Below are 15,779 nucleotides of genomic sequence, written 5' to 3'. Positions count from 1 at the left end.
TATATATATATATACACTCTGTACTTCTTTCTATTTCAATGTCAACCATGCATTTTTGCAAGTGTGTGCATGTGTGTTTACATGCAGCTCTTTAAACACCATTGACAGTTGCAAATAAAGATGGGTGTTGTGTGTTCCACTCTTTCCCCCAGCAATGCAAAAGGGGCTTGAGTGTCATAAATCACTTTTTGATTTATCTAATCAAGCAAGGTCCTGCTCTGTGCAGACATTTGTCACTGGTGGGGTTTAGGAGAAAAGGGAGGGGGGGAGAGCTAGGGAGTTGTTTGGGGCGGTGGTTGGGGGTGGTGATTTGAGTTTGGGGTTTATTTTGCCAATCCACTTCATTTGGTGAAGGGATGATCGGAAGCTTGGACAGGAGGGGGATGAACAGTCATTAAATGTGGTTTGCAGACAAAGAAGAGTACCATTCACCATAAGACAAAGGTTTTGTTTTTGTTTTGTTGTTTGGGGGTGTTTTTTTCTGAAGAATTAGCAATGTTATGATTGCTACACACACTGTTTCATAGGCAACTACATCCTTGGTCTTATTTATATGTGTGTGCAACTACATCCTTGGTCTTATTTATATGTGTGTGCAACTACATCCTTGGTCTTATTCTGCCGTTTAAATTCACTCCAATGTTCAAAAATGCATTTTTCTTCACCATTGATGGAAGCCCTAGGTCAAAAACGCAAAAACCCGAAGGACGGAATTTTATGTTGCAAATGCTAAGAAAAAAAGAACAACTGCACACATTACACAAACATACATTTACATTCAGCATCACAGTAATCAATGGTGATGTGCGAGGCTCTTTTCCCGAGCCACATTGTAAATGTGTTCGCAGGCTCTCGGCCGACAATCGCCTCATCTCCTTTCTCCTGGATGTAATTTAGTTGCAAATTGACTGGAAGACGGGGCCAAAAATTGAAAGTTGAAATTAGAAATGGTTATAATAAATGTGGGAGGCGGGGATGCAGACTTTGGTAAGGTCAGGTGATGCGACTGCCGCTTCTAACCTGGGCCGATCTGACCAATTGGCGTGTCAGAGTCCCTACGAGACGTACATATGCACACACATATAAATATATATGCATGTATACACACACGTGCAGGGGCCATCACGAGCAGTTGAAGACAAAATTACCTCGGTCTTCTGAGCTGCAGAGCAATTCTCGGATGTTCTTGGAAATTCACATTGTGCCCTTGTGTCCCCCCCTCCGCTCCCACCCTCCCCCTTTCCTTTTTTTTTTTTTCTTCTAGCCCTCTCTCCCTCTTTCTCTCTTGTCACTTTCCTTGACAGGCCAATATTTCAGGCTCCAGATATAGGGGATTACAAATAAAATAAGTGGAACGCCTACTTAATGCAACAGAATTAAAATGCATGAACGGGCCAAAGGAATTGATATGCGTCCAATACAAACACGAGCCACAGAATAATATGAAATACAAAATGTTTTTTTTTTCTCCAACCCCCCCCCCACCCCTCTCCATGTATCAGTGCTTTGATTTCCCCTTTTTTCCATTTGTGCATCTAGCGTGAAGCGTTGATTCGCAAGAGTGAGGCTCACATATTGCCTTGAGTGACCAGACGAGGGAGGGGACACGAAAGAGGGGTCCGGGGAGGGTGCGGGTGGGAGGGGGTGTAGCTTAGGGAGAGGGGGAGGAAGAAAGCAAGTAAAAGGGAGGGAATGAGGGAGGGAGAGTTGCTGTTGCTGTGTCTTTGTGTCGAGCAGATTGGGTAAATTGCAGTGGCAGAGTATAGCAGGGCCTGCACGGCTTGTATCTTAGGATGAGGCTAATGAAAGATTTATCAGTGGCTGCAGCATTTACTAAATACAACCAGAGGCTGATCTCTCAACACTGAGCCCTGCTGTTTACGTCTCTCGCACACACTTACATGCACACACACTCACACATACACACACACACACTGCTACTGTACCACCAGCCATGACCGAGCCCTGAAAATTTTGCATCTCGTACAGACACAGGAGTTGTTGAGGCAGTCGGGGAAATGTATATGAACTAATGAAGTGTATAATATTACCATAACATTTAATGTATGTCGTGCTGTGATAATGAGCCTGACTGGGTTTTTTCCTCATTTTACATGTCCTCGGGGCTGCACCACGTCACTGTATATGAATATGAATTATACAATTTGTGCTTGCGCCCATGCTAATGTTGTTTTAGAGTCAAATCATTTTTTGAATCATCACCTATGCCCCACTGAATATTAATTGGAAATACATGCTCACATTCACAGTATTACTTGTAAATCAATAATCATTTGATCAATTTCGAAGGTGAGACAGCTCCAGCGTTTCATAGTGTCAGCGTATTTACTAAAATAAATATTAGCTAGGCTTATGCTATATATTTAGAGTAATATTGCAAGATTGCCTCTTTTATTGTGATGGATTCCATGTTCCAGCTTAGATTTATACTCTTGTTGCTATATGTTTGCGTTGGATTTCAGTGGCATAAGATATGCTGTCTTGAGTAAATAACACTTTGGCATCATATTCCTACACATCTGATCTTGTTGCAGCGCCTGAACCACACCGCAAAAGCACAAAATTGTCGTGAAGCACAGCAACTCTCCAATAGCGTACATGCATTACAGCTGCTGAATTTGTGTCATTCAAATGTTGCTCCTTTGACACAATAATTACATTGTTTTAAGTCCGCCCCATGCTGTGCAGATGTTTCATCTACACACATGAAGATCCAGTTATCTCAGCATGCAGAATGTTAGAAATGGTTTCAGCTGAAGCCTTTTACCCACTAATAATTATCTGACAGTTGGAATCACCATTGTCTAGATTTTGAACTGAGTATTGTTTTCTGTTCCCTGATAGGTGGGTGATTCCCTAAATAGGGTAAAAGAATAAAACATGATATTGACGCCCCGACTAAAATACCTTATGTCCATTCGGGTGTAGAAGAATTTTGCACCCTTTGACCCGATACATGCTATGCAAAACGACATTCGTGTGTCTGAGTGTTAAACAGACAACAGACATAAAGTAATAACTGATTATTTGTTTCTGCCTTTAGGAGCTAATGCCATGTCCAAAGAGGTATCCAGTATGGGTAAACATTCCCTCCTGGCAGATCGTCAAATTGAAAGTCCACCCAAAAGGCCGAAGTCTGCAGAGGGGAAGACGACAGCCAGCGAGCAGGTAAAGGTGTGCAGAAAATCAATAGCACGCCGCAAAGTGTTGGGGTGCGTTTCCTAGCAACTTAAAGATGGTCCTTTTTAAGTTGATTATCGAAACGTAATGTTTGCACAGGCCAGTGGGGAACCTGTTTTTAAGTTAAACTCTAGCCTCATATAGCAAATACTTGGAGGAATTTGTCAGTGCATATACAGAAACCTAATGGCTAATGAGGCAGCTTCCTAAGCCCTAATGAAATCTAACCTTCACTGTCACTGTGGGATGAGCTAATGGGAAAATACTTAACTGTAAGAAGCAAAAATGCTAAGCCAAGCATTTGGCAATTGCTGGCGCCAGCTTTCATTCAAAGGGTTAAACGTAACCCTCCATTCCCTTCCTGACAGAGCTTTTTAACATCAAGCACAATAGGCCAGCTTTTGTGTTCTTAAGTGGAATACCAGCACTAGCCTTAGGCATCCCTCTCTGCTTCTTTTTTTTTTCCTTTTTTTTTTTTTCCTTTTTTGCATCTCTTTAAATTATATGTGTTTTTAAATTAGATTATGAAGTATTAGCCCGTCTGGTTCTGGGTCCTGCAAGGAGGGAGGATGTTCTCATTTCAGAAATGGATTCTATTAAAACAGGTGATAGAGACGTAGCTATGCTAAGAGTACTCCATCTAATGAGGGCAGGACATAGCTCAGGAGAGTACACACCTTTATCATCTCTAATCTTCTGAGTAGAAATTCTGGCCAATCATGTTTTCTTCAAATAAAATTGCGTGACTTGCCCTAGATTCCTAAGTGAATTATGTGAAATATGGTTGATCTACATTTTGTCTGTGTTTATGGTGGGCTTTTGAATTTAAAGCAGAGGTGAAAATCATGGATGGGATAAGCAACAATTGATTAAATAACACAAAAACTAACTCAACTTAATTTTGCTAATGTTTTTTGAAAATCTAGGTCAGTTTTGAGTTGAGATTCAAAAGGATATAATCAGGCGTTCTTGTTTTTCAGGTTCAACAGTGCCCATACTGCAACTACAGCAGTAAAGACGCCAACCGTATGCAGCTCCATGTGATGTCCCAACATTCCATGCAGCCTGTAATCCGCTGCCCACTGTGTCAGGACGTCCTAAGCAACAAAATTCACTTGCAGCTGCATCTCACGCACCTTCACAGTGTGGCTCCTGACTGTGTGGAGAAGCTGATTCTAACAGTACGCGAAGTTGATCATTATGAATGAAATTTCTCTGCATGTAGTTGTCAGTTGAATGTGATTGAACTGATTTTGCAGGTAAAATGTAGATAAAGGACAGTTATAAGAAGAGTGTAGCTCTAATCTTCCGTTTGTTAGGATATTGTCCTAAGGACTTGTTTTCCATGATCTCAGTGTTTTTGTTTACACAATTTCCATGTGCCAGTTCAAGGATGTTTACTAAAGATAAGAATTTACTGTAAATACATTATTTTGTCTTTTTTTTTTTTTTTTTTTTTTTACATTTGGATTATGTATGGAATTTTATGCAGTTTATTTTGTATACATATATTTTATACAGTTGTAGTAACTGTTTTCATTTCATTAACTTGATAGGTTGTCGGACCTGATACAGCCACACCAAATAATGTAATGCATCCCCAGACCGGACAAGGGAAAACCCCGTCATTAAGCAATTCCCCAACCTCTCTTACTGATGGATCAGGTTCGGTTAAAGGTGAGCACAGTACAGTGTCTGAATTATATTACCCCAATTAATGTTTTTTAAACTATTACAACTGATGTCATACTCTATTAAATTATTATGAAATTAAAAAAAGAACATCCATAAGATGGTATAATAAGAATCTGTGAATAACACTGCAATTTGTTTTTGCATCTTGTAGGAAACACCTCAAAGGAGGACCAAACCAGTCAAGACAAGAATGAATTAGAGCAACAGGAACTCAAGCCCCCCAAAGAGGCTTCAGAGGCCCCAGACTGGAAAAGAACCACTGGATTAGGACATGATAGCAAGTCTCCTGATAACCTACAAGACCATCTCAGTGAGCTCCAAAGACTTCAACAGCAACAGCAGCAGCTTTCCGTTTCTGATCGCCATGTCTATAAATACCGTTGCAACCACTGCAGCTTGGCCTTCAAGACAATGCAGAAGCTTCAGATACATTCTCAGTACCACGCTATCAGAGCAGCCACCATGTGCAGCCTCTGCCAGCGTAGCTTCAGGACATTCCTAGCCCTCAGAAAGCATTTGGAAAATGGGCACCCTGAACTGAGTGAGGCTGAAGTGCAGCAGCTAATAGGAAATCTGCCACTGAATGGTGACATCACAGAGAGTGAGGCCAGGGCCTTGGAGGAAGCTCAAGCCTTTGACCATGACTTGGACAAAGATGATGAAATGGACCAAGAGGATAAACCCAGTCCTACTGGAAGTGACAGCAGCTCTCTGCTTGATGACATGGGGGCAGAACCAAAACGGACCCTACCATTTAGAAAAGGCCCCAACTTTACAATGGAGAAATTCTTAGACCCCTCTCGACCTTATAAGTGCACCGTATGTAAAGAGTCCTTTACCCAGAAGAACATCTTACTGGTCCACTACAACTCAGTTTCCCATCTACATAAACTGAAAAAGGTTCTCCAAGAGGCATCAAGTCCTGTGCCACAAGAGACATCCAACAGCATTGACAACAAACCATTCAAATGCAATATTTGTAACGTTGCCTACAGCCAAAGTTCAACTCTCGAAATTCATATGAGGTCAGTGCTCCACCAGACCAAAGCAAGAACAGCCAAAACGGACATGAGCAGCAGTGGTGTCACTGGCAGCAGTGGCCCCACCCCTGCAAAAAGTCCAGGTCCAAGCGCACAAGGGAACACTAGCAACTCTGACAGTGCTAGAAGTGGGACTCCTTCTTCTAACAAAGAAAACTCAGTTGAACCCAAAGAAACCAACAACAGCAGCAACACAAAGACAACACCAACTACTGAACATGTTTCAGCACAGGCAAGCAGCCACCAGTCAGCACAGTCTTCAGCCCAACTGCAGCTGCAGCTTCAGCACGAACTCCAGCAACAGGCAGCCTTCTTTCAGCCTCAGTTTCTCAACCCAGCTTTCTTCCCTCATTTCCCAATGACTCCAGAAGCTTTGCTCCAATTTCAACAGCCTCAATTTCTCTTCCCCTTTTACATACCAGGAGCTGAATTCAATCTAAACCCAGAACTCGCTCTGCACTCAGCAGCAGCTTTTGGAATGCCTGGCCTGACAGGGTCATTCCTAGAAGACTTGAAGCAGCAGATGCAGCAGCAGCATCAGTTGCAGCAGGCTCAAGCTCAGCAACAGGCTCAACAACAGCATCAGGCTTCTCAGATACAATCCCAAATTCAACATCAGAAAAGCCAACAACTGCAGAATAACAAATCCAAAATGGAGCCTAACACCATATCAGTTTCCGAAATACACATGTCTGCAGAGGCTGAAGACCACTTAGATAAACAGGAAAGTAGAACTAAAATGGAAAGTGCAGGAGATGGAGTGAGTGATGGAGTAAAAGAAAATAAGGATCCCAAAAAGTCAAAGTTCCCAGAGCCATTGATCCCTCCTCCACGGATTGTGTCGGGAGCAAGGGGCAATGCAGCCAAGGCTTTATTAGAAAACTTTGGTTTTGAGTTGGTCATCCAATATAATGAAAACAGACAAAAGAACCAAAAGAAAAGCAAAGAAGGCATCGAACAAATAGACTTCAGCACTGATAAGCTGGAGTGTGGCATGTGCGGAAAACTATTCTCAAATATGCTGATTCTCAAAAGCCACCAAGAACATGTGCACAGTCACTTTTTCCCATATGTTGAGCTTGAAAAGTTTGCCCAGCAGTACAGAGAGGCCTATGACAAACTCTATCCAATAAGCCCTGCATCCCCTGAGACGCCTCCGCCTCCACCTCCTCCTCCTCCTCCACCACCACCAACTGCTCCTACCCCAGTACCAACTCCTCAGCCCCCATCTACGTCGATGACCAAACCTCAAACGCCTGTACCATCACCAGTTCCTGTTCCTCATCCAACTACACATCAAACTACTCTCCAGACCCAGCCAGCCCAGCCACCACCACCACCACCTCCTCCTCCACAACCCACTGCCCCACCTGCACCACCCCAAGTGCAGCTCCCTGTTCCCTTAGATTTGCCACTTTTCCCACCTTTGATGATGCAGTCTGTCCAGCACCCAGGTCTGCCCCCTCAGCTGGCATTACAGCTGCCCAGTATGGATTCTCTCTCCACAGACCTTACACAGCTCTGCCAGCAGCAGTTGGGTCTTGATCCAAACTTCCTCCGTCAGTCTCAGTTCAAGCGACCACGCACTCGTATAACCGATGATCAGCTCAAGATACTCCGTGCAAACTTTGATATAAACAATTCCCCTAATGAAGAACAAATTCAGGAAATGTCAGAGAAGTCTGGCTTGCCACAAAAAGTCATAAAGCACTGGTTCCGTAACACTTTGTTCAAAGAAAGACAGAGGAGTAAAGACTCTCCCTACAACTTTAATATTCCTCCAATTACTACATTAGAAGATATAAGAATGGAGCCCCAGGTCAGTGCACATGAGTATTACAGAACTGACTCAGCCATTAACAAGAGGTCCTCTAGGACCAGATTCACTGATTATCAGTTGAGGGTGCTACAAGACTTTTTTGACACTAATGCATATCCAAAGGATGATGAGATTGAGCAGCTCTCTACAGTACTCAACCTGCCAACACGAGTCATTGTGGTGTGGTTCCAAAATGCCCGCCAAAAGGCTCGGAAGAGTTATGAAAATCAGGCAGATTCAAAGGACAATGAGAAAAAAGAGCTCACCAATGAGAGATACATTCGAACCAGCAACATGCAGTACCAGTGCAAGAAGTGCAACATTGTATTTCCACGCATCTTTGATCTTATTACTCACCAGAAAAAGTTGTGCTACAAAGACGAAGATGAAGAGGGGAATGAGGACAACATCAGTGAGGAATACACAGATAATCCTGAACCACCTCTATTCAAGGCAAGCCTGGCACCATTAGAGCTACCCAAACCATCCCAAACTGGTACTGCGACCAGTTCAGGCTCAAGCTCCCCTGTGATGGCCTCACCTCGTGGACCCATGGGGAAAGCATCACCAAAGCCAGATATTTCCCCTGAAACAGAACTGAAACAATCTGAGATCCCCCCTTCACCAGTGATGAAGTCGCTACCGGAACCAAGACCATCTAAGGCTTGCACACCTCAACCACCCCCCCAAAAAGCTCCCCAGCCACAGTTGTCAAGACCCCATTCTCAGCCACAAGCAGCAACTGTACCGTCAAGTCCACTTTCGCTTGCACTTTCCTCGCTCACAAACAGTCTCCCCCACCAGATGCTCCAGTACCAGTGTGACCAATGTAAGATTGCCTTTCCTACAGTAGAGCTGTGGCAAGAGCACCAGCACATGCATTTTCTGGCAGCCCAGAACCAATTCCTCCATTCTCAGTTTCTTGAAAGACCCATCGATATGCCGTATATGATATTTGATCCAAACAATCCCCTAATGGCTAGCCAACTGTTATCTGGCGGGCTCTCCCAAATGCCATCCCAGAGTAGCTCAAGCATGGCTACAGCTGTAAGCTCTGGGTCAATGAAGAGAAAACTGGATGACAAGGAGGAAAATGCTAATGACAAAGATGGTGGAAACAGTAGTGAAGAGCAACACAGAGATAAACGTTTGAGGACCACCATTACGCCAGAACAATTGGAAATCCTTTATGACAAATATCTACTTGACTCTAATCCAACAAGGAAGATGTTGGACCACATTGCACGAGAAGTTGGCTTGAAGAAGAGAGTTGTGCAAGTCTGGTTCCAAAACACTCGTGCAAGAGAGAGAAAGGGGCAGTTTAGGGCTATAGGGCCCTCACAGTCCCATAAGAAATGCCCCTTTTGCAGAGCGCTCTTTAAGGCTAAATCTGCTTTAGATAGCCACATAAGATCAAGACATTGGCATGAAGCTAAACAAGCAGGCTTTAGCTTGCCGCCAAGCCCAATGATGAGTCAAGACAATGAAAGAGGGGAAAGCCCAAATAAGTATAATTTCTTTGACTACCCACAGCTGCCCAACAAGACAGAGCCAAATGACTATGAGTTGCCAACCGCATCCTCAACTCCAGTCAAACCATCTGAAGCTCAAGTAAAAAACTTCTTAAGCCCTTCATCCTTAAAAGCTGAAAACTGTGATGAAACTGAAGGGCCTAATAATAATTCAGCAGAAGCTTCATCTTATGATCTCAGTAAGATGGACTTCGATGAGACATCATCAATTAATACAGCCATTAGTGATGTCACAACCGGAGACGAGTGTAATAACAATGAGGTTGAGAGCCTAACTGCTAATGGAGGAGACAAGATGAGCGACAGCAAAAAGGGCCTGTTGCTAAATTCTGACGCTAGTAACGAAAGGTTTCAATTCAGCATGGTGAGTCCTGCCCTCAGCTTCTCTGGAAAAGACTGTGACTCCTACTTTAGCTCCAGAGATGACGAAATGGATGACAACAATGACAGAAGTGAATCGTCCAGCCTCGCTGACCCCAGTTCTCCCAGTCCATTTGGGGCAGGCAACCCTTTCAACAAATCTGGAAAAGTCAACAGTACTGGAGATCGACCAGGCCACAAACGTTTCAGGACCCAGATGAGTAACTTGCAACTGAAAGTACTCAAAGCGTGTTTTAGTGACTATCGCACTCCTACAATGCAGGAGTGTGAGATGCTGGGCAATGAAATTGGACTTCCCAAACGTGTTGTCCAGGTTTGGTTCCAGAATGCCCGTGCTAAAGAGAAGAAATTTAAGATTAATATTGGAAAGCCATTTATGATAAGTCAGGGTTCACCAGAGGGGCCCAGGACTGAGTGTACACTGTGTGGTGTGAAGTACACAGCCCGGATGTCTGTGAGAGACCACATTTTCTCCAAACAGCACATCACAAAAGTGCAAGAAACTCTAGGAAACCAGGTGGATAGAGAAAAGGACTACCTAGCACCGACCACTGTCCGTCAGCTGATGGCCCAGCAGGAGCTGGACCGTATGAAGAAAGCTGGGGATGGACTCAGCCTACCTAGCCCACAGCAACAAACTTCAGCAGAAAACAATAATGCACTTCATGGCCTCAGCCTACCTTCTGGCTACCCAGGATTGTCTGGCCTTCCACCAGTCTTACTTCCTGGAGTAAATGGGCCGTCATCACTTCCAGTTTTCCCTCCCAACACACCTGGTGAGTTACTATGACAAACAGTGAAACAAAAAAACTGACTAGAAGCTTTATGAACTGAACTTTATCCTGCACTATTTTATTGTACTATATATAACTGGTTATTCTGTATCACAGATATGTTTGTCAAAAATTTTACTTTTTAAAGCTATTTTAAATTCAAGAATGGTGATAGGGAGTGCATGCATTATGTTAGCAGCAAAGCCGAACTGCTTTTTGGTAAAGATTTTTCTTACAGCAAATTATCTATATCACTTTGTGTTCCCCCTATTTTAGGTTTGGTATATTTAGATTATAATATTTAGAAATCTTTAAATTATTTTAAAAAAAAAAGCGCATGTGACAGTTTTGATCCATAACAAAATCGTAACAAGAGATTTAAAGACTCAGCCAGTGACAGGATCTTTATCTTATAACATCAAATTTCCAAAGTGATTTGGGGTTGAATATTGAATTGTTGAATATTTCCATATTTATATACCACTGTATTTCAGCTTTAGCGTCTCCAGGTGCTGGCATGCTTGGGTTTCCTACACCAGCCACTCCCTCTCCTGCCATGTCTCTCAGCACTACCCCAACCAAGACTCTTCTGCAGACTCCTCCTCCTCCTCCTCCTCCTCCACCTCCACCTCCTCCTGCTCCTTCCACACCTTTGGCAACAGTAAACCATACAGAGCAGCAAGGCAAAGATGCAGAGAGAGACAACAACAAGAAACCAGGAGACAAGCCACCTCAAATGAAGATGAAGGACAGAGAGAATGACAGCGGCTCGCGCCCCGACACCCCTAGCATGGCCAAAACAAGGGAAAGACTATGCCCAGTGCCAGGAAAAGCAGGGAATGAGACTCCCCTAGATGCTGCACAGCTTCAAGCACTGCAGAATGCTCTTGCTGCAGGTGATCCTAGCTCTTTATTGGGGGGCCAGTTCTTGCCCTACTTTCTTCCTGGATTTCCCAACTGCTTTTCTCCACAGCTTCCCAGAGGGGTTCAGGCAGGGGGCTATTTTCCACCACTGTGTGGAATGGAGAGTCTGTTTCCGTATGGACCTGCGGCAGTCCCACAAGCTGCCATGGCCGCTGGTCTCTCCCCAACCGCTCTCCTGCAGCAGTACCAACAGTACCAGCAGTCTCTCCAAGAGTCCCTGCAGAAGCAACAGCAGCAGCAGCAAAAGCAACTTGAGCAGCAGCAGAAACAACTCGAACAGAAGCAGCAACAGAGACCAACCCCCGTCAAGACACCTCAGAGCGTACAGAGCACCACAACTAATTCCTTCAAAACAAAAGAAGCTATAGAATCTAAGGATGACAACAAAGGCTCTTCAACAGAAAGCACAAAAGAAGAACCGAAAACAGAAACCAAACGTATCACGGATTTTCCAGATGCTTTTATCGTACCATCTGTCAAGCATGAGTTTATATGCAGGAAGTGCCAGATGATTTTTGCTGACGAAGATTCAGTGATACGTCATCAAAAGTCCTTCTGCTACTTCGGACATCCTTTTACTGACCCGCAAGAGACAGTGCTTCGAAAAGCAGTGAGCAACTACACTTGTGTTGCCTGCAATGTGGTTGTTAATGGGAATGAAGCACTTGGCCAACACCTTCAGTCGAGCTTGCACAAAGAGAAAACAATCAAACAAGCAATGAGAAATGCCAAAGAGCATACTAGATTATTACCTCACTCTGTCTGCTCCCCTACTCCTAACACCACATCTACCTCGCAGTCTGCAGCTTCTTCGAATAACACCTTTCCTCATCTCTCTCGCTTGTCCATGAAGTCCTGGCCAAATGTCCTGTTCCAGGCCAACACAGCCCGGAAAGCTGCTTCCTCTTCCCCGTCTGCCTCCCCCCCTCCTCCCCTCTCCTCACCCTCAACGGTTACCTCAACTTCCTGCAGCACCTCAGGGGTTCCAACCTCACTACCCACCGAGAGTTGTTCAGATGAGTCTGACAATGAGCTAAGCCAGAAGCTGGATGACTTAGATAATGCGTTGGAAGTCAAGGCTAAGGCAGCCTCTGGCCTAGACGCGAGCTTCAGTAGTATCAGAATGGATATGTTCAGTGTGTAGGAGTGACAAAAGGATCCCTTGCTTAAAGAAAAAAAATAAGACTTTTTAAACTGCAGTTCCAAAGTTTCTCTTAACCCAAAAAAAAATTACAGTACCAAATGATTGACTCAGGATTGTTTTTCCCATATTGATATGCTGGCAAGATATTGATTGATTTTTGTTATGGACAGAACTGTTGCAGATGCTTGACTGAGCTTATATTGTATACAAAAACATGGAGTAGGAAAAAAATCTCACAAGCTCCCTTTTAGGGGGCCTGTTTCAAGCCAAAAACTCTCACGATAGCAAATTGCACCTCAGCTGGATTGTTTTCCAAATGCTAGCATGTACTGTATGGGATGACGATCCAGAACCCTCAAAGAGAATCTCTCTTAGTTTAGATAGGTGTAATTCAGTAGCTTTAAATTCTCAGGTCAGAACATAACATTTCTCATTTGTTAAAACAGCACCAAGCCTGGGTACACTTGGCTTATAACCAAAACATGTCAAGCTTTATCGGACGCATTTCCTTGATGTGTATAGAGTACCAAGAGACAATATTACTGTTACAATGGACGATGTGCATATCCTTTTAGTTTTACCCTACAAAGACAGTATGGGTTTGCCACTGAGGGAATTTAGAATGGTGAAGTAAATGTGTATGATGCCCCTGTGTTTGCCAGTTTGTATTACAGCAAACTGTATCTATTTCCCACCCCTGTTTTTTCTTGTAGTATATACTAATCTGTGCCAACTCTTACCTTCTCACTTTTACCTCTGCTCACACCCTTTTCTGAAGAGGTAATAACTCTAGTTTTGATAGACTCTCGGATTATGTGAATATAACATTTTTCATTTGTGAATTGCTGTACTGTTACGGTACCTGCTTGTGTCTGGACTATAGTGCACTTAATTTGAATTTATTTGTCTTTTTTTTATTATTTGAGTAGGTCATTTGTTAATTTAATAGATTTTGTTTGTATGTATGTGTTTTAATTATTATTTGTGTCAATTGCAGCAGCATATTGGTCCATACTTGTTACAGGATTAATGCCTAACAATCGAGAGACCTATTTAACAATTGGTGCATCAAAGAAAGCAGTACTGTATACTTGAAACTGTTAAGGTACAAGTTGGTCACAATGTTAAAAAAAAATAAAAAAAAAGGTATAATAATTTGCTCTACGTTGGCAAACATGCTGCTTTAAGAGGGGGGACAACAGCATTTTTTGTTTAATAACATTTTTTTTTTATTTTTATGTATGTGCAAGATTCAAAACAGTGTTAAACCTGGCCACTTAGTGCTTAGGTTAACGTCCTCCCATGATCTACTACAGTTGAAGTCAACATTGACTTTCCACATTTAGTAACATTTGAAAATTTTCAAAGTATTACCATACAACATTTGCTGCTACTGTGTAATCTTAATTTGCTTGCCATAAAGTCTTTCAACTTTCAACCAAAACTGATCCATTGATTGCTTTAGTTTTTTTTGTTTGTTTTGTTTTTGTTTGTTTTGTTTTGTTTTTATTATTATTATTATTATTATTATTATTATTATTATTATTATTATTATTATTCTGTGGAACTAAGAATGTGAAAGCTGTCAAAGGGTGTTCAATTTTTTACGAATCACTTTCTAGTTTGGTAACCAGTGTGATTCATTCCAAAGTAACAGAAGGCTATTTGTATGAAAGAAAAAGGCTTGTGAACAAAGAAAGCTAAGCTGTTGTACATATTCGTAGTTGGCTGTGCATGGTACAAATTTATTAATATGAAGAAATGCAAAAATGTATTGCTTTTGGTATTTCCTATTCTGAAATGAGCAAGTAGCATGTAATGCAACTGTTTGACAGGTTAAATCAAATCATGCTTAGTTATTGTTTCAAACAATGAAATCAAGTAACATTTCCTCCTATGTTTTATATTTGTAAAGGTGTTTTTTTTTTTTTTTTTCAAAGTTTTAAGCAAGACATCAGTTTTTAATTTTCTGTGTGAGCTTTTCAAATGTCATTATTTAGATTTTTAGCATTTTACATTTACTTTATTCCTGAAGACACTTTTCGATTGTGTTTCATGTGAGACATCCTGGCCTCCCAAGGTGCAATTCTGCCATTGTACAAACATAAACGACTGTCCTGATTCCAAAGGCTTTCACAACTCTGGCGTTTTTGCCTTTCCCCACTTTGTGGCTCAGCATTATAAGACTGAACTGTCAGCTAGCATCATGTGCTAAGATGCTAGCATCAGACAGGACACTTCCCACATGAAGGACTGGTAAAAGCTACGAAACCAACAAAAAGGATGGTCTAACAATATAACTGTACATATATATTGCAACTGCACAGCAGCCAAAAAGAAAAAAAAAAGAACATTTTTTTTTTTTTATGAAAAGTGTTCTTAGCTGGAGTAATGGGGACCACTCGTGTTGTGGAAATCAGACAGGACACTTCCCACATGAAGGACTGGTAAAAGCTACGAAACCAACAAAAAGGATGGTCTAACAATATAACTGTACATATATATTGCAANTTTTTTTTTTTTTTTAATGGATGGATTGTGTCATGTTTATGGGGACAGCCTTCAAAAGGTTGAAATTGGAATTGCTCTTCTGGATGTCAAAGGGATTTTCATGGCGCAATCATATCCTACACAATATGTACTCTACAACATCTGGGTTACATAGGAAATGCACCCTGAGGTTTTAATAAGAAGAAGCCCCTATGGCTAAAACTTTAAATAAACTAAACCAAAAATGTTATTGATGTTTTATATATAGAGAGTAGTCGCATTAGTTTTTGTTACTGTACTGTTTGAGGTCTCAACTGTACCGTATCACGGTAATAACATGGTTTTGAAACCTTTTTTTTATTTTGTCACAGACCTGTTGTCATAGTTGAAATGACGTTTATTGTAGATGGTATTTGAACAACTTCTGGAAATAGTTCATCAAGTATGTTTGTTGCTCATTGTTGTGATACATTAAAAACTGTATCTGCAAACCAGTTCCGTCTCCCTACATACTTATTTCAGCAAAACCAACGTTTCAGCCACCGGCTCTCTTTCATTGGACTGGATCTATAGAAATTGTTTGATATTTTATTTATGTGGCTGTTTTGTGCTGTTTCTGCTAGTTTTCTGTCAAGTAAGTATAACTGGCAATTTTTATAGGGATATATTTAGGTTTTTGAATTTGAAAAGTGTCTGCTCCCTGGTGAGATAAAGCATATTTATGTTAATGAAACTGTTAACTTTTGTGTTTTTATGACTGCATCTAAATAATTTGGAACA

General features: G+C 41.9%; 1 protein-coding gene across 3 annotated transcripts in view; it reads left to right on the top strand.

The window, feature by feature from the left end:
* Positions 1-14,857, top strand: part of zfhx4 (zinc finger homeobox 4) — a 99,641-nt gene extending 84,784 nt beyond the window's left edge. For all 3 annotated transcript variants that reach the window (XM_016669389.1, XM_016669388.1, XM_007547905.2), the window contains exons 8-12: positions 3,065-3,189; positions 4,182-4,382; positions 4,758-4,878; positions 5,048-10,444; positions 10,936-14,857. In XM_016669389.1, coding sequence (XP_016524875.1) covers positions 3,065-3,189; positions 4,182-4,382; positions 4,758-4,878; positions 5,048-10,444; positions 10,936-12,509 — 7,418 coding nt within the window. In that variant the 3' untranslated portion in view covers positions 12,510-14,857. The remainder of the gene's footprint in view (positions 1-3,064; positions 3,190-4,181; positions 4,383-4,757; positions 4,879-5,047; positions 10,445-10,935) is intronic.
* Positions 14,858-15,779: the final 922 nt, after the last annotated feature.

Source organism: Poecilia formosa, unplaced genomic scaffold, assembly GCF_000485575.1.
Source record: "Poecilia formosa unplaced genomic scaffold, Poecilia_formosa-5.1.2 Scaffold22, whole genome shotgun sequence".
NCBI lineage: Eukaryota > Metazoa > Chordata > Actinopteri > Cyprinodontiformes > Poeciliidae > Poecilia > Poecilia formosa.
This window is presented reverse-complemented; position numbering and strand designations above follow the sequence as displayed.